The sequence below is a fragment of the Pogonomyrmex barbatus genome, unplaced genomic scaffold (genome assembly GCF_055798465.1).
Source record: "Pogonomyrmex barbatus isolate J1 unplaced genomic scaffold, ASM5579846v1 scaffold10, whole genome shotgun sequence".
Classification (NCBI taxonomy): Eukaryota; Metazoa; Arthropoda; class Insecta; order Hymenoptera; family Formicidae; genus Pogonomyrmex; species Pogonomyrmex barbatus.
Window position 1 is genome coordinate 3,108,128 of NW_028297099.1, and position 26,417 is coordinate 3,134,544.

General features: G+C 36.2%; 1 protein-coding gene across 2 annotated transcripts; it reads right to left on the reverse strand.

The window, feature by feature from the left end:
- Nucleotides 1-142: 142 nt before the first annotated feature.
- Gycalpha99B (guanylate cyclase 1 soluble subunit alpha 2) lies at nucleotides 143-24,770 on the reverse strand. 2 transcript variants are annotated; one of them, XM_011646569.3, is made up of 11 exons: nucleotides 23,698-24,770; nucleotides 12,279-12,358; nucleotides 11,552-11,634; nucleotides 5,433-5,778; nucleotides 3,575-3,944; nucleotides 3,178-3,357; nucleotides 2,805-2,943; nucleotides 2,366-2,532; nucleotides 1,659-1,802; nucleotides 693-847; nucleotides 143-621 (listed from the first exon to the last, which is right to left on the reverse strand). In XM_011646569.3, exons 1-11 carry the CDS (start codon nucleotides 23,935-23,937, stop codon nucleotides 426-428), a joined length of 2,100 nt encoding a protein of 699 aa, XP_011644871.2. In that variant the 5' UTR covers nucleotides 23,938-24,770; the 3' UTR covers nucleotides 143-425. The 2 variants fall into 2 exon arrangements, with proteins under 2 accessions (XP_011644871.2, XP_011644872.2); XM_011646570.2 differs by lacking the exon at nucleotides 11,552-11,634 and having other exon boundaries at nucleotides 23,698-23,839.
- Between the last annotated feature and the right edge of the window lie 1,647 nt (nucleotides 24,771-26,417).

Consider the following 26,417-nt stretch of genomic DNA (forward strand, 5'->3'; position numbering starts at 1 on the left):
ATTTTCCGTCTTGGATGCTCTATGTATAGAAATGATAATCACAAGGTTTTATTTGTCACAATTTAAATATAGAAATCAAAGAAATCGATCTGTCTGTATGGATATGTTCGGGATAGGATTTCTTAAATGACACACACAAGTATAGAGTCCATAGTAGAGTTTTACTTGCTTCTTATATTTAGTAGGTATATAATGATTACAACCTAAGACTCTGCGTATAAATAATATCCGCACAGGATCTCTTTTAGTGTGTTCGTACATAATTAGCGCCATGCTTTTAATGTACCTTTAGTGCCAGCTTTGAGAGCTTCATATACATCGATCGATCCGATAGTGTCGGGTGTGCCATCGCTATTATCGACAGTAATATCGTTAAAGTAACACACTGATCAGCGGTACACGTCCCCATATCAGAAGATAGGTATCTACATATTGCTACTGATGCCGAATTCCGTAATTGCAGCTTGAATATGCACGTCGAGAGATTCGCTCGCGCTGACGCTGCTGTGCTGATACCCATTTAGAAAGTAACATGTGCCCGATACACCGGCTGGCATTTCCTTAGGTAGATTGTCCTTGGTCCGCGGTTCCAATATGAATCCCGATTTTTGTATTAAGCACCTGTGAATATATTTTTGTAACACTCGCGCTGTAAATATACATGAGATGAGACATCTTGTCGAAACACATACAGGTACGTAGATGGGCTGACGTTGACACGAAGTGGCTCGCTCGTAGATTCAAATTTATTCGCCAATGTGACGTTGTGTCCGAAGAGACAATATCTTGGCATCTTTTTGCCCACGACGCCCGCCAACACCATTCCAGTGTGAATGCCGATGCGCATCTGATGAGAACAGTAGACAGAATGATCTAGTGATCGATAAGAGCTTCGTATGCCGCAGTATTGGCAAGTATAAAAAAGTTAGATGACAATTGCAGGAAAATATCAATGAGAAAAAAGAAATGTACTTTAAACTTGCTTTAAATGTTAATGCAACGAGGGATGTTTCGTGTTTTCTCGTATTTTCGAACCGGCCACTTGTTATCGTAGTTAAGAAATACTTTAAATGGGAAAAGTTTTAATAGTATTCAAGGCGAGAATAATAAACAACAGACTGTCTGTTGGATATGCAATAATCAGAAATATCTTTCAATTGAAAAACTTTGAGAAAAATATGGTATTTTTCGAGAAACGATGAGAGTTACAATTCGAAAATTGAAAGTAGACAGATTCTACTGATTATTATTTTCAAGTATAACACAGAGAAAGAAAATTTATTAATGTAACTAAATACTATGCATAAAAGAAATTAGAGAATGTTATAAAAATGTATTTGAATATTTTTGGCATGTCAAGAAATATCATTTGTATACAAATATTCTTAAAAATTTAAATGTTTATATTTGTTTTATATAATATATTTATTAGAACGTGAAATATTATGCTATATATTTTCTTAGTTAAATATTAGTATTTATGTTCTGTCGCGATGTGTTTCCTCTATTCGATGTAATGTAAAATAAATTCTAATACGATAAATTGCAATAAATCTGCAACTATCTACATTTATTGCTATATTATTACGATATCGTGCTGAAAGAAGATTGCTTAGTGTATAATCTTATCTATAGTAATGTAATCATCCATGTAATACCTTTATTGGCTTGCCTTCGTGAGTCAGGTGATGAGAGCACGTTTGTATCATCTTTAGGCCCATCCAAGCAATTTGTTGTGCATGTGTATTGGTATTACGATGAAGGCCGCATGCAACGCAATAGGCATCGCCGATTGTTTCTACCTGTTTATATAAGAAAAATAAAATCAATCAGCAGTCTCCATTTATGCTCGCATGTAATAGTTGTTTTTATAGATTATGTTTGACATAATCAGAATTTTTCGATAAATACTCAAAAACAATATGCCTCTTTATTTAATTCATATATAATTATTTGTTATTGTTGAGAAATAAAAAAAGTCGATAATGATAAAAAAGAAGAAATTATTTGTAAGTTAAATCCAGTTCTTTTGATGACTCACAGATGGCAGCATCATACATTTTAGTTACACAAGCGAGGTAAACTGCAACTTGTAACGAAACGATCGGTATTTATAAGTTATCGATTGACAAATGAAAATATATTGCTTAAAAAAATTTTTTAAATATGTTATAATAAACTAACAATCACTTAACGCGTAGATAACTTTTAAATGCGATTTATCTTTCGATTTTTTTCAATTAAAAGCTTTAAAAGATGAAGAATATATAGTTTTACTTGCTATAATTTATAAAAAAAACTGATAATTATATTAAATACATTTTTCATTTTTGCTTGAGTCTGTATGAAAATATTATTAACATACCTTATACACGTCCAATTGACCACAATAAAGATCAAATTGCTCATACAGATTTTGAAGCATATTGATAACCATCATCGGTGTTGCTGTAGCGCAAATAGATGTAAATCCGACTATGTCGCTAAACAGCATCGTAACGTCCGGATACGTTTTCGCCTCGATTGTCTCTCCTAAATAATTCAGACATTAGGATTTAATACATGATTATTTTATAAAGTAATTGTTAAATTATTAATTATATTCAAATCATATTGTTAGACAAAGTCATATTTATGAGAAATCGCATTGATAGTTAAATAGTATATATAATTGCAATTTTTATAATAAATTTTTTTTATTTTTATATATTGTTTTATATTTCATTCTGATTAGAGAAAGAATTTTAAAGAAGCAAGAAAAATATTGCTACATCTTATGATTGAATATAAATGATATAATTTACCCAGCCATAAACGCTTTGCGATATCCGGCGGAAATATAAGATGTAAAAGGCTGACATTCTTTTCTCTTTCCGCATCGACGGCCAGGTTAGCTTCTTCTATAGAACTCTTCAATTTATCCATACGTCTCCTTAAGCCATCCTGAAAGAAGATTACGCTATTGTATTTTCTGCTGATCAAGATACGATAGTAAGATAGATAGATATGTTCCAATTATGCTAAATGTAACGAATTGTTATATATTATTTTATACCAACGAAATAGTAATATATTAATAAGTATTTATTTTTAATGATATAAAATACAGATGACTCAAATTTTTACGTTAAATAACTCGAGTACTTGATTTACCAAATGATCCCTGAATTTACTCACCTGTGCTCTAGCTTGCTCGCCAACGAGTATAACGTCCCTTGTAGCATCGTGAAGAGGGATATCAGAAATAAAGAGTCCTCGACCCGTTAAACCCTCCAAACCGTTCAAGAACGGTGAGCTCACAAATAAAATCGAATCTGACTCTGGACAGTGTACCATCTGACCCTTCATTTCCAGACCCTAGACAAAACAAAATAGAATTCTTTTTATAAATTTATCTTATCACGCGCGTTTGAATAGTATTAATAATCTACTTGCTTTGCTTTGCAAGTGTCGTGAAATGAAATAATTTCCTTGCCTAGTTTACTTTTATTTACATGTTGTTGTATTTTACAAACTACTCTGAGTTCGCAAGTAAGTTGATCATCCTGCGTTAGTAATCACGTTATAAACATACCTCCGCAGGATATTTATCGACGTCATGCGGTCTCTGGAGAGTCAGGATAAATGGTGTATTCGCGTGCTTTAGGATCTCGTGAAAGGTCAGAGTGACGCCGTGAGGTCGTGTAAAGACGAAATATGTCGATATCTCTCTGCCGAGCCGGTTCAGGTGATGGCCGAAAATCTTCATGAAACCGACACCGAGCTGAACTAGCTCCAGCTGACGATCGACGACAAAGTGCCACGGAAACGCCTTGCAAAAGCTCGCTACCCCCATACGAAGGTCCGTTGCTTTGGTGGAGAGTGGACGGAAAGTGGGCGATACCACATCGTAGTCGTCGTCTACGTCCAGCTGTCCGCTGTAACGTTCCGGAGTAATGCGGTATCTGCAATATTCAAGAAAACGGTTGCAGGTGCTGTCCTTTTTCGCCACATAGAAGAAGTATTCAATAAGGGAGCATGTCGGTCGCGTTTTTTCCGCATACATCAGGAAGCAATATGTGCCCTGAAAGTGTTTCTTCGACGATATCGCGGGACATTCCGCGTATAAAATGGGATTGAACTTATTCTACACCTACACGCAGATGTTAATGATAGTCAATATTTCTTATGATGACATTATAAACAACCAGCGGCAATTACTGCCGCTCTGCGCGTAGATAAATGTAACCAGTCCGATGAAACGTTTAATTAAACTGAGAAATGTAAGCGATGTGCGGTGACAATGTTTTGCACGTCATTTACATGTTCGCGCTCGCATCGGCCTGATCCTTTCAGAATTAACGTGAGACTCGGTAGTGCCGCACCTATCATCAAATATTTGTCACTGACGAGAATCAATATTTGTTCAAACGAAAGGTTTGTACTCTCACATGCTCTGTCTTTGCCTATCTGCACGAATTACATTCTACTCACGTGACATTATTTCGGTACACGCGATTCGATGAGCAAACATTAAATACACCGTGCAAAAAGCACACGAACGATATAGCGATATATGATATAATAAATCCGTACGATCGGTCTTTTTTTTTCGGGATATCGCATTTAGTGTGTGATCTGAACGAATACATCGCATGATTGAAATGAAAATTCTATGTAAACATGAATTATCTGCGCAAATAACGGATGATATACAAATTAACATGTATAAATGATTTGCACAAGGAATGACATTTGTCACAAGGATTATTCGGTACATAACGCTTATTAGAGTTTATGTCAGAACGTACTCATGTTTTGGTCGGTAACAATGCTGAAATTTCATATGTCTATCTCTGCAGTTACCGTTTATATTTATTTACATAGGGATTATATACAACTGAATTGAAAAATTTTGATGAATATCGAAAAGATCATAATAATGTTGCGCAGTTTATGTGTCGCCAATTTTCACTGTATTTTTGTAAATCGTATTTCCAGTGCTTGTATCGCTTTGATTTTATTTTCCGTTTCTCTCTCTCTCTCTCTCTCTCTCTCTCTCTCTCTCTCTCTCTCTCTCTCTCTCTCTATCGTTTTACGAATAGTCGTTGACTGTCGTCGAATCAGAACTGTGTCGCTTTAAAGTGAGGTAGCGCGGACCTCTGTATTCATTGCCGTGGAAAATTCGTTCACGCGTGACGTTTGATAACAATTTTTGTATTCTTCTAAACGCAGAGATGGTGTAGAAAATTTTCTTTGCCTTTGTGCTCTGCGAGAGCATTCTTTGTGTCTAACATTTTTTTTTAAATCGGACTGAAAAGAAACGGAAATTAAAATCCGTGGCTGAGATCGGTATCAATACTCTCGACAAAAGTAAAAAAGGCATACGACAAAAAAGATAGAGCTTGCTAAAAGCGTGATAAAATAGAATAAGGCTTCATAAAAAGATTTACCTAAAAAATTTTGTATTGTAGGGATCCGGCAGTATATACACATCGGCTTTGTCGTTATAGAACTGCCTAGCAATGCCCTTCAGACTGCCTACCAGAAGATAGGCGATGGAAGGGTGGTCGGTGGTGAAATGTAGTTCCAATGCTTCCGGTGTGGCGATACACACGAACTCCGCCTCGGTATCCGATCCCGACTGATGCTGGACAACGTCGTTTACGCCGTCGAGTGTTGTCAGGAAAGCGGTCAGATCGTTCCCAAGGCAACGAAAGGCCCGCTCTAAGAGACCCACGCAAGCCGATGTGATCAGCTCCTGTCCGAGATGATCGAAAAACGCGTTCACGTCGACGTCTGCAAAAGTTCCGCAAATATGAATTCGCCTTGAGGGAATTTCGTCGAGTCACTCAGGAACCGTTTATTTCTCTCTTTACGATATTCAGAGAACTAGGTTTCACAAACAATAGGTATAAAGTATACGGCACGTCGTTTTAAAGTATACAATACGGAGCCCTTATATACGAAAAGTGGATTTACCGCAAATACTCTTTTTGTTAAAAAATACTTTATGTTTATCTTGAAGTAGGAAGTAGCAACGAGTACGAATTTTTAAGGCTCTTCCTTTGGCTTTATATTATTATACAGGGAGTTTATCTATCATGTAAACTTTTATTAAAAAGTATCTATGAATGTTTAACAGGATATTGAATACTAAAATCGGCGTATTGGAGAATTGCGAGCGAATCTCACGGGATCGATAATACATGCCGCGTTTCAGGTCTGTTAAGCCCAGCATAGTCGGTTCCCTTGCAAATCCGGAAATAGACGCGATGAGCAAGGGCTGCTCTAACGATCCCGTATTATTTCACATCGAATGTCGCTACGAAAACACGATAATTATAATAGCGGTTGCGCGGTCGTGCGATGTGATACTCCGAGCTAATTATTCGGATTACGTTGCATAGCGCTCCCATAATATTGTGCCACATCATGCGACAAATTCCAATAAACTTGTTCGCCCGATATCGATCGACATTTTTTAATCGACGGGCTTTCGACGAATAAGGCTCGTTCTCTTTCTAATCCGATATCCTTCAAGCTTTATGGTAATCGCGTATGTCATTAGCTGATAAATATGATAGATTACTCGACGAGATATTGCAAATGTTTATGCGCGAGCAACGATATAGGATAATACGTTGTCCGGAAATGGAAATGTTATCTGTGATTTATGTATATTTACGCTGCGATTAACCCGGAAGCGCGGACAAAGAAATTTTCGGTTAGATCTTTCTGGGTCACGGCGATATGCGAGCGAAATAAACGCCGGTTTGTCTGCGTTTATACCGATGTATGAATACATCGAACGCTTTCTTTTATATATTTTCGTCATATCATAAATTTTAACGGTAAACGATTTTACTGTGTTTCGACATTACGAAATTCCGGGCGTATAACGTGTCGCGTACAGACTGTTCGTAAGTCAATCTTGCAAATGGCCTAATGTTCTGTATATCTTTGGTGACAGGCGAGGTCTTAGAGTTTCTCTTGAGATTGCATTACGTTGGTACGAGAAGTACCATCTTCTATGCTCCGGTAACCACAGCAACAACTACTTCCTGACGTGTATACGAAATGCGAAGTGATCGCGCTGCGAGTGAAAGGATGAAAGGGGGTTTCTGAGTCACGGGGGAGGAAATAACGTGCGGCTTATGCTGACGATTTGTCTAGCGACGAGTCCTTATAAGCAAAAATACATGTTTTCCGTTTGCTTGATGAACGACTGTGCGTATTTGTCAACGGGCGATAAGCGCGGTTTATACGCGCATCGTTCATCGCTGCTAATAGACTGCTGGCACGGGAGAATTTAATGGTCCGATGATTTTCTAGTGGCGCAAATATTGCGAAGTAAATAGTGGAAATTGTTAATTTATTATCGCAATCTCGTTTATTAATCATATGCTATATTAAATATTTCCAAAGCTATTCTTGTTTATGCTCACATGTGCAATGTACTGAATCGCATTAATTGCATTAAAATACGCGGCATGCGCTTTTAGCAGTGAACTTCGATATTCAAGGGCCGGCGTAATTGTTAACGCGGGGGAAAGAGATTCCACCAGGATGGCAATTTCCTCACGGTGTACGCCTTCATATATTCTAGAAAAAAAAAGAGCTCGCAGGGTGATTTTATTTGAACTTGAGAGCTACCGCGCTACGCTACCCTTGTCCTTTTTTTTTTCAGGATTACATGCTTGGGTACGGAGATCACTTCGACCGAGAATATGTATATGGTGCTATCGTCGTCAAAGGAACGTCTTGACGCAGGAGATAAGTTGGCGATATATTTAACGGAAAACTACCATGATGCGTTACATGTTTTATGGCGGGTAAACAGGCATTTCACATAATCGCTCACGGTGTGCTCGCAGCGTGGTGCAGCGTTTCCCTCTAATGTGGTTACGTAACATCGCGCGTCTGGTTTATTGTGTTAGGGCACCGTATTTCTAAGTTACGAGCGTTAAATTCCGTCCGCGATGCGTTTCACGTGCCAGAACTATTAGTCACAAAGGGCGCATTACTCGAACGACGACCGTTGTCTTCGGCAAACGGACGCGGGACCGGGAGCCCCATTCATAAGTTCCGATGAGGAAGTCAGATCCGAATACATTGCATGCGCATATCGATTGTCTGTGATGATTAATGGGACGTTTCTGAAGCGCACTCCACTGTAACTACAGTACTCGACGGCCGAATGTAAATTGGGTTAATATGCGCTCGAAGATGAAGGATCGTGGAAAACCATCTGACAACAAACGTCAAACGGCATTATTGTTGAGTCTCTCGGATAATCAAAATCTATGATTGCAGTTCACTAATTTTAAATGAAAACGGCGGTACAGGTGTTGACCTTTTTGCAGACAAATCCAAAATTTTAAGACAATTGACATTTTTCAGACGGTAATTCTCGATAAATAAATAGATAAAAACTTGCGTTCCTGTGTATTAGGTAAAGGCACATGTTAATATATACATACATCGGTGAAAAATTAATCCACTAATGCATATTAAAAGCAGAAAACGTGTGTATGTAATATTTAGAGCTGATTAACTTTGTAGACTTCTATACATTTACTATTTTTTTTTGTTTTCTATGACATATTTACTTGTTATTAATACAATCGTATAAAAGTAGAAGAACTTTACGTATGTAAAATCTACGAAGAAAAGTCTGTTACATTTCTAATTGCAGACAAGTGTTCCCAGTGACAGTTCTGTAATAACTTTCTGAAAAGACTTTAACAACTTTACTTCTTCCCAAAGAATATAACTTGCTTATTTCAATTAGCATTCTGAAGTATACCAGTTTTGCGTGTGCACATTGCGCTGTGTGTCATTATTTCAACATTCTAGATTGATTATAAATAAATTCGATGTAGTCTACAAAGTTTTCAAAGACGCTGTACATTTCTTGTATTTGCATATAGTAAACAATTGATTTTTGATAATAAGCATTTTGTTTACAATTTATTATCAATATAGGTGAATAAATATGCTGTCTAGAAAACGCGCTTGGCAATAATCCATTAACGATATATAGAAATTTCTAAATATACTCTGTATACCGCGTTATTTATTAAATGAAAATTGTGATACATAGGACATATCAGCGAGATCTTTAATACAGATGAGAGAGACGGTACAAGTTAATTCAATCGCGAAATAGAAATGTGAGAATCATGCAATTGTATTGTAATACAACGTACGATATTGAGGGGCATAATGCCGTTATTGTTTGAAGTCAGAACCGTACTCATGGAAAGAGCGTTTATGGCACGAGAAAGGGGTAAGATGGAATAATTTTTCGTTTCTCTTTGCTGTGGCTTTTCTATCTACTATCGATGAAATATTCAGTTGCGCCTCGCGCGTCTTTCCATTTCTCGTGCGAAGGCTTGGCAGTCTCGGCTGAGTTTGCCAGCCTACGGGTGGTCCATTTATAATATAAGATTATCCTCACGGGACTGTATGAAGAGGCATGACAAATTCAGAGAAAACTGACACATTTCTCGAATTTTGACGGACAAGGAAAAATTATTTTACTTTGTCGTCGCGTGTAAGATTGAATCGATAAGGCGCTGCTTGCGTGCATAAGATAAGAGCTATATAACGGAGAACGTAATGTAACATCGTGGGCATGATTTCCCAAGATCGGGTTCATCTAGTTCATTAATCTTTCGAAGTACGTATTACCTATCCGGAGGTTTCTTCATTAATGCCAGGAAACCTCCACACATGGTCGCCTATTTGTGTAGTCTATCTGCCTTGTAACAGCATCCTCGTGTGTTAAAATCGTATCAAATTGTGTGATCGAAGCATCGCTGAAAGTATTTCAGTACCTAATAGTTTCTAATTTCAAACAATAAATACTATATAAACTACGAGTACTATATAAACTACTATATAATTTAAGAAGTTTACTCAAACTGTTTCAAAACAAATAAACCAAGCGAAATATGTTGTAAAATTTTTGTTTAATATACATGCGCAAATTTGCACAAATGAGAATAATTTAGACAAAAATTTCTTTTATCTTAACTACGATGTTTGCACATTTAAAAGAGATTAGCGTTGCTTTAAAAATAATGTTAACGTTAGTTTTCTTCACACAAATTATCCTCGTCGCTTCAGTTTAAACTGAAATCAAAAATGTATGTGACAGATGAGTTAAAACGCAGGACAAAATTAAAATATTATCATACGACGCCAGATTGCGGGTCGCTATGCAGTTGCTAGGGAAAGTAGAACGCGTAACCAAGGATCCGGGACGAACACATTTAGTAAAACTGGAATAATTTGAATATGAAGAAGAACGACTGCCTCACCCCTCAAGCTTTATTTGTAACGACAGCAACTTTCATAGCTCTCGTATTTTAACTTCTACTGCAAGTGTGTGTGTGTGTGTGTGTGTGTGTGTGTGTGTGTGTGTGTGTGTGTGTGTGTGTGTGTATATATATATATAAAATTACTACATCAGAGATTTTGCATTTTTTATATCGAATCGATCGTTTGTTGATAACTTTGTTAACTCTTGTAATATCGAATTTGTTCTTTCCCTGCTTGAAGGAAATCCATTAATTTTTTCGACAAGAATAAAAGACAAGAAAAAAGATACTTTATCAATTGATAGATCATATTGTTATTGTCTTGATTACTGGATATTTCATTTGAGACGTAGTAAATATTGATTGGGGTTTTTCGCGATAGTTTTTCCGCGTTTTTACTCATTCAATTAAAAACTCGGTCAAGCCTGTATTAACGGATTCTCATGTTATCAGCTGCGGGGCAAAACCAAAGCAGACAATGGTGCTTAAGAAATAATAGCGAAAAATGCAAACAAATAATCCATAATCGCTTAAAAGTAACGTTTGAAACTGGCAAAAAATAATTAGTTTCCACTCTTTCAAAGAAAATGACTAAAAACCTGTTAATTCAAAATTGTTCGAAGAAAAACTTTTTAAAATTTCATATCCTTTTCTTGACAGTTTCTTCAATCATGTGAAATTAATTATGCAATTCCATCTGTGTTATAAATTATATTTAAAAAAAATTGTTTTTGAATAAAATATATTAAACACTTTCATTATCATAAGAGTCATTCTCCGTACAATTTCTGTACCGATTCTGACAAATGCTAATCTTGGAACTAACATTTTGAACTTTTACCCAAGCAAACAACTTGTCGACGTGATAAGTTTTCATAATTTGATTCTGATAGATTTATGATAATCTCAACGTTTAAAGCCGGTAGATCAAGCCGGTAGAAAGCGTGAAAAAACACGAATGAACAATTTACTTTAATGAATGCAAATAGCGTCGTACGACTACAATTTGTTTGTTCTTAAAAATCCCGTTATGTTATGTTATATTTCTCCGTTATATTATGAAATAACTAATAAATAACAGCTCACTGTACCATGGAAACGAATAAATGAGCACGATTTAAAAATTTATTCAACATTGTGATGTCAAATAGTCTTCTTTGTTTATGCAGTATATAATGAGTTTGTATAATTATTTGTTTAATCCTCTCTATTATTACTTAATTATAAAAATAAATTCATCTCACCACAATCGTAATTTAATGTCTCATAAATGTCTTCTAGTAGGTTATAATTTTCCTCCTCTTCAACATTACTTAGAAGTTTTTCTCTGCAATATAAAATCAGATACTTTATTATTAAAAATCATATATTTAATTATAATTTAAGCGTGAGAATTTTCGTGAATGTTATTTTGTGCTTTGTTAATAATTGTTGCTAATTAAAATTTAAATGCTTTTTCCAAATACAAAATTTTTATAAAAATAATGGATTAACAATTACATTAACAATTACAAATGTTTTTGCTCATATAATAGTACTCACATATAAATTCTTTCTCTCTCATTTAATTTAATCAGACTCAAATTAAATAAATTATACATAATATAACCACTTTCATGTTGATTTATAAATTAAAAATATTACTGCATTAAAAAAATTACTTTTCTAATTATTATGCAGTATTCAGATTTTCTTGCTCAATAAACTTAATGGATTTCTTTGATAATTTTATATAATCTCTTGGGAGATCGTACCATGTTTATACTTTATACTTTATTCAGTTAAAAATATAACATAGAAGCATGACTATATTTATTAGTACATCCAAAAATTTTTTAATTAAATGTTTAATAATGAAAAAGTTAATTCACAATATTGAAAATTGTGATAAAATATTTCATATTTCATTTTTTACATAAAATAATATCTACCTGCAGTATAACAGAATATGTTTTTAATAAATATACTTACAAAGACGATGTTGTCGTCGTTGGAAGAGGTATTTCATGTTTATTTAATAGAACTTCTAATGCCACAGCCACTACGTCGTTCTACAAAGAAAATTAGGATTTAAGAAATAATTATTAGCAAGAACAAAGTGATAATTACTGTGTTAAAATAATTTTATTTCTCATTGCGTAGCCATTTTGTATCAATATATTCAATCAAATTTGACAAAAATTAATGAAATATTAAAAATGATTGACATATTCGTAACTTGGATTATTGAAAAGTACAGTAATATATTATAAATTCCGAAAATAATATATAAAATATTGTTTAAAGAAATATGATAAAATTTAACAAATTACCTCATTTCTTATAAAATCAATAAAAAAATTATATTGCAGTATGTTATATTCAAAAATATTTAATTTGTGAAAGCATGCCATAAAAAGCAAGTGCATATACATAATTCAATGCTGTGTGTGGTAGTAATTCCAAACTTTTATCGAATAATGTTGTTAGTGGAGGCTGTAGGTTCTTATATATATAAACGCATTTGAAAGATTGATACGAGCTCGTGCATGCAGATCGTGTATCAATGTGACTAAATTATACGAAGTTTGAACGACGTGCACGAGTGCGTGCAATTCGGCAATCGTTGTGTAGTAATAATCCAATAGTTATTATGCGGCGCCTAGATTTTCGTCGTAAATTATGACCTGCATTTTACAACGAGAATTATGGCACCATTTGGGACGCTCGTATGGGCAATTCTTCTCAAGAGAATAACGCTTGGGGCACTCATATGGGACATTACTTCAGCCACGTGACCTTCATTGCTTAACGTTGTTGGAGGCAGAATTATTTCCTAACTTAGCTCTTGCACGGATTCATACTAAATTACAATTAATATCATGTTAAATGGTAATTAATTACGGTTAACTATATGCACATATAATATAGCTGTTACGCCTAAGAACCGTATAAAATAGGGTAATTGCAAGACTATGGCTTCTACAAAGTTGTTGCAGAATTTGACAACGTTATATTGAATATTGAATATTGAACACTGAAAACTTTATAACGCAATCCTTTATTATTATGTAACATGATGATAATTAATTACAAAAGTTAGATATGATCTATACGCCAAATATTTGAATCTCTCTCTCTCTCTCTCTCTCTCTCTCTCTCTCTCTCTCTCTCTCTCTCTCGTTATTATTATGAGTTAAATATGACATGAGTTAAATAGCATATCTTTAGATATTTATTTAAAAAATGTTAGTAACAAAGATTAATAAATTGTTAAAAATTATTGCATCTTAAGAAAGCTAAGAAAAATTCATATATCAATATGTCTCTTTCCACAAATGATACGAAACTTGATTCAGAAGAGGAGAAGAAAGTCTTTTTGATTTGGATATTTCGTTTCAACGGTTTATTCGATACACTTCGTAACAATTCGTCACAATGATATCCGACAAATGACATTATTCACTAATATTGACAGATGACATCCATTTGTATTGACACACCGCGAGGAATAGTATCCAAAGTAATCAATAACTTGAGCGAGTAAAATCAATGTAAAAATAATAATTTTGTAATAACCAGTGTTATTTATTAATTATTTACTTTTTTGTCCAATAGTTTGTATTAATATACTTAATAATTTGCAAAATGGAATTTATGAGATATATACATTGTGTAAAATTTTTAAATTATATAAAGCAACATTATCGATGCAAATTACCTATAATCCGAGCTTATACGTTATTCAACATCCAAAGTTTTAATATAATCTGTTAGGATATACGATTAGTTAAGCTCTAAATGTTAGTTAGTTTACAGGACATGAATTATGTACCAGCATTTATTAATGATTCATTGCAATCTATGTTGGGAATTAGATCAAGGATGATCCTGCGGAAAATCAGAATAATAAGCTAATCTTCTTTGCGTATTAACATTTCTTATCGTGCGTACGTCATGAGAATCATAATAATGCGAGTTAAATGTACAGATTCACAAAGAACAGAGGATTAGGATAATTATGTTAGATGCTATGTTAACACACAAACAACTGTGTATTGTACGCCGTCGATTTCAGGCGCATTGTTTCGAATCATGTTGAATTCATCACATCTTAATTTTCAACTCATCTGTGTGTATGTGTGCGTATGTGCGCGCGCGCACATATAATATAATATAAATTAACTGCTATAATGAAATTATGTTCACAAAAAGGAGGAAAATGGGAAAAGCGGTTTAATTACTATCTCGTGTATAAGTACTTAAATTACTTTCTAACTTTCCAGAGACAGTGCTGTTCTTAATAGAAAATATAAAATTTTATAGGATATTACCCTGTGCGACTAATATATCAAAAGGCAAAGCGAAAGAATATAATGGACATTTTAATTTGATTACGAATCGATTGACCTATATATACCTGGAGTATGCTGAGAAGACGGCGCTCTTAAAAATATTTCTTCGCCTAAAATCATTTACGAAACTTATACAAAAACATTTCACGATTATATTTTTTATATAAGACAAAAGAGAAAAATATGATAGAAATTTGGCAATGCAAAATGTTGTTCAACCAACGCCTCGATAGTTACATTCTGATTGGAGCCAAAATCGATAGGAGGTCGCTTTAGAATGGCAGAGGAAGGTCATTCAAACTACTTGGGGGAAAATGGTCATACGAAATGACATGTTTGTCAATTTGTGCATTCTTAGAAAATATTACGTCAATTTATTGTTAAACGCTGAATTGTCAAATAATATCTGATATTTTCTATTTGAAATTTGATTGTATTAAATATTTCCGCTGTCGTATAGTTATAATTAAAATATATTTTACACATCTGTTCTCTTAGGTAATCATTTTTATTGCAATGTGATTATCTTATTCTTTCTTATATTGTAATTATCATAAGAAAAAAAGGAAGTTGAAAAATACATATTTTTAATGGTGACATTTCTGAATTACTTTAGAATTGTATATACAGTACTTGCGTGAGAGAGTTACGATATCATTCCGGGATGTCGTAAGCTAATATTTTTATTGCATGGAAAGTCGGCCACCCATTATTTCACGCTGGTTTCAAGAAATCAAAGTAAGTGCACCGCGAGAGGTACTTAAGTGGCTTAATACGTGGAGACCCTTTTTTATTTTTGCATTTCAAATGCCTCACCAACGTGATGGCGATGAGATTCGCGCGCGAGACCGCTAACATTAATACAGCCAATATTTCTATTTTATCGGGCACTTTCGTACGATGGGAATATTCGTTGTCTGAAAGAAAAAGGAAATAAATGATGAAAAGCAAATTACTGACGTAGCAACGGAGCAATACATAAAAGTGTATATATCCGCGAAACGATACAAAGTTTGTGCTCGAATTAACGTGCAATTTATTTTTCATAAAACATAATATTTTTACCGCGGAAAATATCATAAATTACAATATTTGTCCTTTAAAAAAGGTATAAAATTACATGCGCTTTTTATGCGCTTCTTCATTTTCGACAAGGCGTATAAATTACAATGTCGTATACATATATTTTATCACAACCTATGAACGTACTAGCTTCATCATTCTCCAACAAAGCCTCTATGTAAAATTTCTTGAAAGATCATGCAAATCTTCATTTCAAACATATTATAAGCAATTCCTTGCAAAATGACGATGTTGAGCCGCGGACATTCCGAAGGACATGCAGAAGCAGAGCTGCGCTTTCGTCACGATGCGTATCGACACAACACGATTCCACAAGTAGGAGGAAAACTGATTTCCGTCAATTTAACTAAGTAACGAAGTTTCTGTCGCGTCCATCCAATTCATCGAGTGAAATGGAGCCCCGTGTCGAATCGCTCGCCCGTCACCATAAAGCTTGTCTCCGACCGACATGCCATTCACGGTAACAATGATTAGTCACGAGCAACGATCGCATCTCCCGAAATCATGACGCAAATGCGTTTTTGCAATTTCCATTCGTCCTTGAGTATTTACGTGACGGAATTGCACGGATTAAAGTAAAGTATACGAACCAGGCGTAACAATCCGCCATATTGTGTCCTACTGTAATCTGCGAAATGTTGAACTATGTAATAGGTACGGACTGTCTGTTGAATGGCATAGTTTAATTACTTTTGGCGGCGCACTGGATGTTCGTGCTACTGCAGATTGCTCGAGTAACCCAGTTGCACCATTCCGTTAGCCAAATCCATTTGTGTATTATTATACAGAAATAATTGCAGTCTTTACGTTACATCTTAATGTTCGTTGCTCACAATTCTACAACTGTTCTAATTATTTAAAGAAATGTCGATATAGTTATTACATTTTATATGAGTATAATATTCCCCTTCTTTTTCCATCCTCGAAATAAACATTGTCGCAGGATACTTTGTTATATTTGTTATATCATTAAATATCTTTCTTTGCGGGCAGTCTCTTCTTAAGAGAAATCCAGCTTCTCATAAAGCACTCGTGTTTGTACTACAAAGCACAAAGGGATGCTATTCTCGAGAAAATAAAATGATAAAGAAAAGAATTAATCTCGTACATGTCCCTGACGTAGAACGTATCTAACTTCTTCTTTAATGAAGATTCAACAGCTTGGTAAGAACGAATGCCTCGTGGTTAACTAAGATATGAATGTCTTTCCGTTTTATGAAAATGACCGGGTAGTCTTATAAAGCTCACATTTTTAAACTCGACCGTCGCACGGTATTTTTAGCAGCTCTTTTTCGCAAAGAAAAGAATTCTTGTACATATTGCTGAACCAGCACATCCGAGAGTGTACACTCGAGGGAGACAATGTAACGACATGTGAACAATGTAATGACATTTGTGAAATAATGAACAAAGTTTCTGTAACATAAGGAAAAAAAAAAGATTTTGCTGAAAAGAAACTTTATATATTCACCGAAAGAATACATCTCTAGATATAAAATAATACGATATAAATAAAATCTTTTATTCTTTATGAGATGTCTCATACGCATCTTTATATTCAAAAGGTGTGGCTCCAAATTGACTTGACGAGCATTATTCCGCTGGTTTATTTATCTCATCTGACTTTCGGCCAACTTTGGGAGTTACTACAAGATTACGGTATTTCTCTGTTGCTTCTTGGCGCGTGTTTTCCTCATGTCAAACGAAATATCATATGCAACTCTCAGAGGGAGTCATGAAATCATAATATCTGACTACTTTCGTATTTGTACGTCGAGTTAAAACAGATACAATTTATACAGCGAACTTCTGAGTTTAATGAAACACCGTCTGGTACAAGAATAATCACAATAAGATAAACACAAAAGATATCAGACGTAAAGAAGCTGTATTGTAAAAAGTATTGTAACAGTTTCTAGATAGAGTGTTTTAAGAGTGTACAAAAAGAGAAGTCTCTCTCGTTTAAAATTTCGTTTGAAATCTTTCTCTAAGTAACTACTCGTAAAGTTACAAATATATGTACAATCCTTAGTAGATATATATTTATACAATACATATATGCATAAGACGTATTATAACACATTATTGTATCTAGTAAAAATTAATACTAACTTCAATACTAACAAACATTCTGGAAATTCTGCAAATTCTATAAAAATGATGCGATCAATATATTATTGGCCCATTGGGATTTTCAGTATGAAGCGTATATTGCAACGTCGATTTGATAAAAGTTGAATCTCTCCCTAGTGCAGTTTTAGTATTTATGTTTCGATAAAGGTAAAACCAGCATATAAATTGCCTCCAATTCACCCAGCGTACAATAATGTTTACGTTAACGCTTTTTAGTAGAGAAAATACAAACATATTTATTTCAGATAGGCATCAGAGACGGAACCAGAGAAAAAGCCAGATATTCAGTTAAAACCTCGATTCAGTTTAAGAGAAAAATGTTTATGAGAGTAAAAAAATTTTATTAAATTTCCTATGAGACCATCTTCCTGTAACATAATTTTTGAAGGCGCCACCGGAAATTTTATTCGATCTCACGTTTCCACTTACATCCATTTGAAACTATTCAAGAGAGAAAGAGAGAGGAAGAGAGATACGGAAGAATATCTGCGACCGTTTATCGATCTGGCATATTTCTCGCCGTAATGGCCCTGAAAGCATTCAGCTAGTTCCTCGAAGAACTGCGCTTCTCAGGATCATTCGTCCGCGTAGGACGAGGAGCGTCGTGCAATGAGGACCATCTATCACGAGTAGCCCGTCGTAAAAACGTACGTAGAGGTAACACGCGTGTTATGCAAATCTATCAAATCGATCGTCGTATTTCCATAACATTGCGATAGCGTGGCAGACGGTAGGGTGGTATACGATGGAACTGCATTTACGACCCTTACGATTACCCGACGATGTTGCGAGAACTGTTAGAAACGACGGATGTATCGATCGCCCCTGAAGAACGTATTTTGCATTGCAACGAGCACGATTAGGAAATCTACCAAAGTCGAGAAGTGAAATATTGTCATCGTGAGTTATTAGATTTATTTGTGAAGAGCATAAAAATGTATATTTTAATAATCGCTACATACTATATATATAGAATGATATATATTCAACCCCTTCTTTTCTCTTTGAATTCTCCATTAAATAATTTATTAAATAATTTCTCATATTATTTCACGAACCGTATTATATTTTTTTAATTAATAATGGTACCTGTGCTTTTTCAGCGATTGCCGTGATATATCTGCGCCATGTTATCCCGAGTAATCTACCGGAGATCGAAGCTTAAGCCACTGATTGAAAAATTGTACGTTAATCTACATTTAAGTAATACCCGATAATTCTGGCTAATGCCTCAAGCTTGTGCATGTGTAATTAAAATTTCCCAGCACTTTATCTCTGTCCTCTTCCACGTGTACGCTAAAATTTCAACTCGGTGCATGCGACAGGTAGCACGCGTACGGACTTTCGGCTGTGCTTAAAGTTCCAAAGTGCTGTGATATAGTGCCGCCGGTTATCGTAGCGACTGCATTCATAGTTTTCCGCGAATTTATACACAATATTTGCATCCGTCGTTGGATGCGCAGCAGCTGATTCGCGTGAGGACCGCGGGGCGGAAAGAGCGGGAGGGAGAAAAGGGAAGAGCTTGAAATATTAATATCACGCATCGGCTACGAGCGATATGATTCGACGGAGAAATATTGTGTTAAAAATATCCGCGCATCCGGCATCCGGGTGAAATTTAATAAAACGCCGGGACATCAAATCCGAATATATCTATTTTGCCCGTCATTTTCCCTGGATACGACGTTTATTAAATCGTAATTAATGTCCGCATCGCCCGATATTACGTTATTATTTTAGTGAATTTTCCGCGTGAGGTAAAACACCGTGCAATCCTCGCCTGGTATCAACTATGATCTCTCGATTAACGCAAGCCGCATGATACATCATAGTGCTTCTAACGCCGAGCTGACGATCGAGGTACACCATTATTGGGTCAGGCACGATAAGTAAGTTACGTGCTACTGAAGTTTCTCGCGGACTGCGAACGGGCGTTTCTCACGACACAGCAGCGTTTAAGAAGCCGCCGTTAGAAACAGTTCGTTTAATACCGCCGCTCTCAGGATTAGACGGGATAATCCATTTAATGCTCGTTTACGAGAAGCTCTTTTAGACGCACAAAGGAATTTCTCGACATTCTACTGTAAAAAAATTCAATGCTCCGGCAAGTGAGAAGTAGAAGAAGTGGTTGTGCCGTGCTTCTCGGCGCACTACTTCATCTCCCCTCTCTTCATCTCGACTGCTTCTCCGAACGGTATCGCATTTTCGTTCGTCTCTTCTACAACGTTGGAAAAAAAGAAAGTAATTGGAGAAGTGCGATGGTCGAAAGGCAACTGCAGAAACAATATCTTGATATCCCGCTCGTTAGATTAATTGCATTTGGAATTTGCAATCCGCCTTTTCTACCGCCACGCTGCGTTGCGTGTAGATATTGTGTTCGTAAAATCCAATTCCGATTTTACAGCGCCTTTCCTCTGACACACACACACACACACACACACACACACACACACACACACACACACACACACACACACATACCGCGCGCGCGCGCGCATGCATGCATCCAATATATCTTTTTTTATTCACTGTGTTAATTCTCTTGATATCGATATAATGGTTCATATATAGATATATGGATTTTATTTTTTAATGTTAGTCTCATACCGAGCTGTGATGAGAAGCTATCATAAAATATCGGTTCTTCGATGAAGAAGAGCGCGCACGATGACATCCATTATACCAGAAATATCTTGGGACGTCCTTGGGAGGATCTCTTTTTTCATTTAGAAAGATTAAAACGGAAGCTGATAGAAAGACGTCGCGCACTGCTAGACTGCGTTTTCCTAGACTAATAACTCCTGACCCTTGCTTCAGATCTACAGCATTCGCCGGCTTTAGAGCGTGTTCTTCACGGCACATTAGCGATTCGTAACATTTCCCCTTCGTGGTCATTTATTCATTCGCTTTAGGAAACTGTTTGCTATATCAATTGTTTGCGACGAATGGAGGAATATTCGGTTGTGTGTACACGTTACAAAGCAATCCCGTGTTCTCCACCCTCCCAGACTAATTGCTCCTGACCCTTTTAGCACGAAGCTGCGCCGAATACTCGTTTCTACGTCATCTCGGGATGCGAGCTTGATTTTTTTGAAAAAAAAAAAAAAAAAAAAAAAGAAAAAGAAATTCGAGAAACGTACGCTTCCAAGAACTTACAATTATGGCGCAAACAAAGAACGTTACATTTCCATGGAGTAAGAAAAATTTTTGAAAAATATTTTCGTGCAAATGTACAATTAGTCGTATCACTCTGTATTGCATAATTCAGATATTACAAAATTTCAATAGCCTCATTTCGAACTGAATTCTGTACGGTTTATTGATTTTCGTGACATCAATAGAATATCATACAATTGCACGCGTTGAAATTGAAACTGCAGTCGTAACTGCATTACAGCAAACTGGCAATCGAATTCTCAAATTGCGGTTATAATTTTCAAATTGCCATTATTTAATAGGCTACAGTTTACGCCATTACGTCGAACTGAAAGAGAAGAATTTAATAGAATGACTGAATGTTCATAGCATAGAAACATACGTCTTTCATTAAAGATGAAAGTTTCAGACATTGGAAATTTTTTCGATGTACTTGTCAATTAGAATACGATATTAGAGACATCGTTTGTACGTGAATTAAACGAAATTTATTTCACGGTCCATTGTCTCGTTTGAACTTTCACAAAAGTTCAATCGATAATGAAACCTCTGATTTGTTCCTTCAAATCTTCGTCTCAGTAATATTTATCCAGAGCTTTAACGCAATATGCTACGTTTTCAGAATATTTCAATTACTTCCAACTCTCGCGAAACGTTTTCTCCAATTATATTTGTTATAAAAGATATCAAGTGAAAACAAGGAAAAGACATGAAAAAACATTTATTGCGTTTATTTTAGTTCTCCCGACTTCGTTTGTCTAAAATAAACAAAGGGATTAATCGTTTCGCGTCTGTTCCATAATTGATGGAATTTGGGGAAAAGCGAAAAGAATCTGTCTTCCACGAAGTAAAAATTACTTCTACAAAATTATGATATAAAACAACGCAGTCAACAAGTATCGTTCGGGGTACGTTCCATTTTATTCGTTAATATGAATTTCACGTCACGTTCCGCTTTCATGCCTATTCTTGCAAGAAACTATTCATTTCCACTTCACTCGACGAATATCGAGTGCCGATAATGGGCTGTGTATGTGGCTTAACGCCTCTTGGATTTGCACACGACGTTATCATCCTAAGTGCCGCGTTCTCGTCTTCTCTAATCTGCCATCAAACGCCGTTAACTCTCTGAAATACCAATGACATTTGCCAACTACAGATACGATCGTGACGGAATCAATCCAACGGATTGGGTAGCGATGGAAAACTCATCGAGGTGCTGCAATTCAATAATCAAAAGTGGCTGATACTATCTCAATGATGATACTTATATGATTTGATTTCAATTGGCATCATATATTTTTCAAGATGTAACGAAAAATATAATCTTATCTCTCTTTTTTTTAATGTAACATAAATATTTTCCCGAATATCAATTTATTTCACGTTAAGAAGTTGTTATTTATGACTATCGGAGATGGTTTTATACACAAAACAACTGCAGATACATCAGTGATAAACAATATGTATGTATGTCGCATATCTTTTTAAATTGCTTACTACGCAATTTATTACGCAAGTTCTAAAGCTGTGAGGAAAGCATTGTGAAAGCATTATGAAAGGAGTACACATTAGCAGAAGAGACAAGACTTTCGTGCCAAGTTTAATGTAAAAGGCTTTGAGTAAGAAGCTCTATACCTTTGTAAGACAAGGTTTGAAAACATCGGCCGTTCGCGTGAGTCGCTAACGTGGTTTGCTTCCGCGTAGAGGAAGAACTTGGAAACTCCTGCTTTCTCTAACGGCAGGAAACTTTTCGTTGAGATTTATTACATATTTCTGACCCAGTTCTCAATGAAAAACTGTCCCGATTCCCGGTGATCTCCGTAACTGCGCACGCGTTTATCGTATGGAAAGTTTGATAGCGGTTTTATATATAACAGGAGGAAAATACGGAATTTGTGCAGTATCGTAATTGGCAGAAATATATTTAAACGCGCATTATTATTAATGTATATATGCCCATAACGGAGCATAATAAAGATAAGCTTGCTGGGCTATTAGACAGCGCGGAATAACAAAGTATTTGTAGAACATTGTTGATTTATATATAATTTATCTCTCGCTCTCTTCAGAACGCAGTCAGTTAAATTAAGGCAAATGTCGTTTCCCATTTATCCGTGCCGACATTTAGGTCGATGTGATAAATATAAATTCGACCAATCGACGCGCAGATACTGCACATCAAAACGACCCCAATTCGGCGTCTCGTTTATCACGATCGTTGCCGTCTTTGAAAACGGAACTCGGTCGCACTCCAAATCCGCGGTTATGTCGGCTTTAAGGGCGAGAAGAGTAAGGAAGAAAATTCACAAACAGAGGAGGAGTGAGGAGACGTAGAGGATAAAGTAGAATAAAACCTCGAGCGAGCTGAACCAATTGCGTGTCACCGCCTGCACTAATCCGACTTTGAACTCATCGAAAGAAAAGCCGTATAAGAACCAGCTGATTCTCTTCGCGTATTAAAACTATTCAATTTATCAGATCGTCTTTAGGTCTCGGTTTTCATCTAAGGATTTGAGTGCATGCAACATCGATTTGTAAATTTTGCTACTAATACCAACAAGATATTAATTAGAGGGATACATGCTGGACAACGACAAAGCGCGCTACGATGAGGACGCGCCAGGATTGTGTACGTAACGATAGCGAAAGCTGAAGAAATGAAATCGTCATTTATTTAATACCGAAGGGTTAGTCAAGAGGGTCACTGCGGCTCTTAGATGCTTCAGATTAAGTGTCTGTGTGTCCTCGAAATCGTCACCATCTTCTCCTAAAAGCGACGATGTTATCTGTACCGATGATTGCCGCGATGCTTTGCTTCGCTCGTCCTGTCTGAGTCTCGCGGTCCTGCGGTGGTCCCCTTCCCTGGTATTATCATCCCTGTGAGTTAGTTTGAAGCGTCTGCTAGAGAATGGACATGCCATCTTGCAAATTTGCCGCTTATTGTAATCCAACGGGAGGCTCGCCCACAGATTATCAAGTGAGACGTGAACACGCGGTGTTAATTAATAAGGAACATGCCGCGCGTCCCGTCGTGTTTATCAGCGATCAGCTGGTGCTGGACTTTTACGTCCGTGTGTACTTCCGCACTCTCTAATAAATTTTATATGAAGCTGGTGCTCTTTTACGAGACTGTTCTCAACCCTAATGTCATATCGACGTGTCTTAAACGGCGTTCGAACATGTGAGACCGATCCGAAAATTTGAAGCTATCATTGCCTTCGTCGTTTTTTTCTCGATTGCCGTATTGGCGTTATCGGTACCGATGTTGATGATGACCATCGAGGGGCCCGTCATTCTCGATCGCGCGTTATCGTTTACCGCACGTTGTGGAGAGAAGCCTTTCGTCACCGCAACGCGCTACTGGCGCACGTTATCCGGCGTCGTCTACGACCACCGTCGGGCCGGACGGGATGCACGCGGTTGCATATTAACGCGTGGAAGTTAATCTCGCCCTTTCGAATTCTCTTCTCTTTAAAATCGTATTTTACATTTTTTTTTCTCTTCCCCCACGGCTTTGTGGAGCCGTTCTCGTTACCTGGTTTCTCGTTTTGTACCCTTTACTCGCAATCTCGCTCCTTCGGGGTGTCAAAAGTACGATCCAGTCGCGCGAAATCGACAACCGTAATTCGCGCGCGGATTCACCCTGTCAGAGACGTGGTGGCTCGTCGACGAATACACAGACACACGAATGAACGACGTGACAGCTACGTACGTTGCCGTGCCAGAGCGCGTAGCGCCATACTGCTCGCGGATTGACCGAGGCGCAACGAGCAACGCTCCGAGGTGGCGGAGAGGAGAGGAGAGCGACGAGGAAGGCACCCGAGCGAGGGTGAGTCGACGGCGTAAGGGGTGCGCGGAGAGTGGAGGCGCCACGATGGAGGGCAACGGAGACGCCTGCGCGTGTTTTCCAGCCTCCCTCTCAAACTACCATGCTTTCCATCCTCTCCGCTCGTAGGTCGCAGAAGAGAAAATCTACCTGCCTGCCTACCTGCCTGCCTGCCTGCCTGCCTGCTCGCCCTGCCTGCTGCTTGCCTGCTGTGCTTATTTGCTTATCTTACCTGGTTGACTTGCCTTGCAATTATCTGCTGGCTTTTACATACGTTTCTCTACTGCAAGATTTTCAAGAAATTTAGCATATATCTCATTAATCATTATTAACTTGTGTAATTTACTCGCTAAGTGGCATATGCAGCTGACAGATGAAAATCTTGTATAAACGACATATATGCTCGCTTATTCCAGGAATTTATTGAACATCAAATATATTTGTAATAAAATTAATAGAACGCAAATTGCGTGCACAGAATGCAAATTGCAATTCTTAGAATTATTAAAATTGAAGAGAAAAGAGGAATGCAACTGACAAATCTAATCGTCGTATTTTCTCTCCGCGAAATTAAGTAAAAAAGAAAGTCTGTTATATTAAAAAAAAGCAACTATTATCTCAAAATTGTTTATTACCATTACAGTAAATGCATATATTTTCAATTTTATAATATTTGATGTTTAAATTATTTTATCTCTTATCATTGAATTTTATATAACTTTTGTTTCTTTTATGATCAAGATCTTGAGATCTATTATCTTTTGCATCTCTTGAGATAGTCTAGTAAGTTGATATTATATATTCATACCAGGCAACGTTTACCGCGAAAGTTGCAACGACATCATTGTAATTATTATACGTCCACAATAGATAATTATTGTACGTCTAAAGTTACAATATAAAGATAATTTTTAATTAAAAATTTTTCAAAGATTTTCTCTTATCACGGACAAGTTTTAAATTTTTTTTAACATTTTTTTAAAATAAGTATTTATAATAAAAATATTTGTATTCTATCAAAAGCGCAAAAAAATTAATTAATCTTGATTATTACAAAAATTTAGATAGCATCTAAATAACAGACATATGATCTGAACACAAGAAAGTGATACACTACGAAATTAAACCGCCTAAGACCTCCCAAGTTAATGGCACATTTCTCCTTTGGGAATAGCGAGATATTTGAAGTATATCCTATTACTTTTATACACTTTTGTACTATTGTTCCTTCTGCGCGTTTTATTACTATGGACAAATCCTATTCTGTGAAACTCTAGCGTAACCACTTAGGTGCCATATTCTTCGGAATGCTTTAATGCTTTCCAATGCGGACTTGTAATATCGATAATTATTACGTTTAATATAATTATTCAAATGCCATATTAACGCGATAATGTTAATAATTATTAATGTAATTTGATTTATTTTATCCTCTCCTAAATGATTCTTTAATTATAAATCGTGATAGAGTGCTAAAACGGGATTGCATGAAATTATATCGACGAAACAGGCGAGAATATAAAGGATAGTGGAATGGATGAGTTTGGTAACGAAGTTTGTCCAGCACTTTTCTGT

Bases quoted from the DNA above. Each gene is read 5' to 3' on its own strand.
- Gycalpha99B (XM_011646569.3), bottom strand. From the start codon at position 23,937: ATGGCATGTCCATTCTCTAGCAGACGCTTCAAACTAACTCACAGGGAT. The intron at 12,359-23,697 runs GTATTAAATAAA...TTTTCTTTGTAG, and splicing joins CCCTCTTGACTAACCCTTCG to AACGACGTAGTGGCTGTGGC. The intron at 1,803-2,365 runs GTATGTTAATAA...TTATATAAACAG, and splicing joins GTCAATTGGACGTGTATAAG to GTAGAAACAATCGGCGATGC.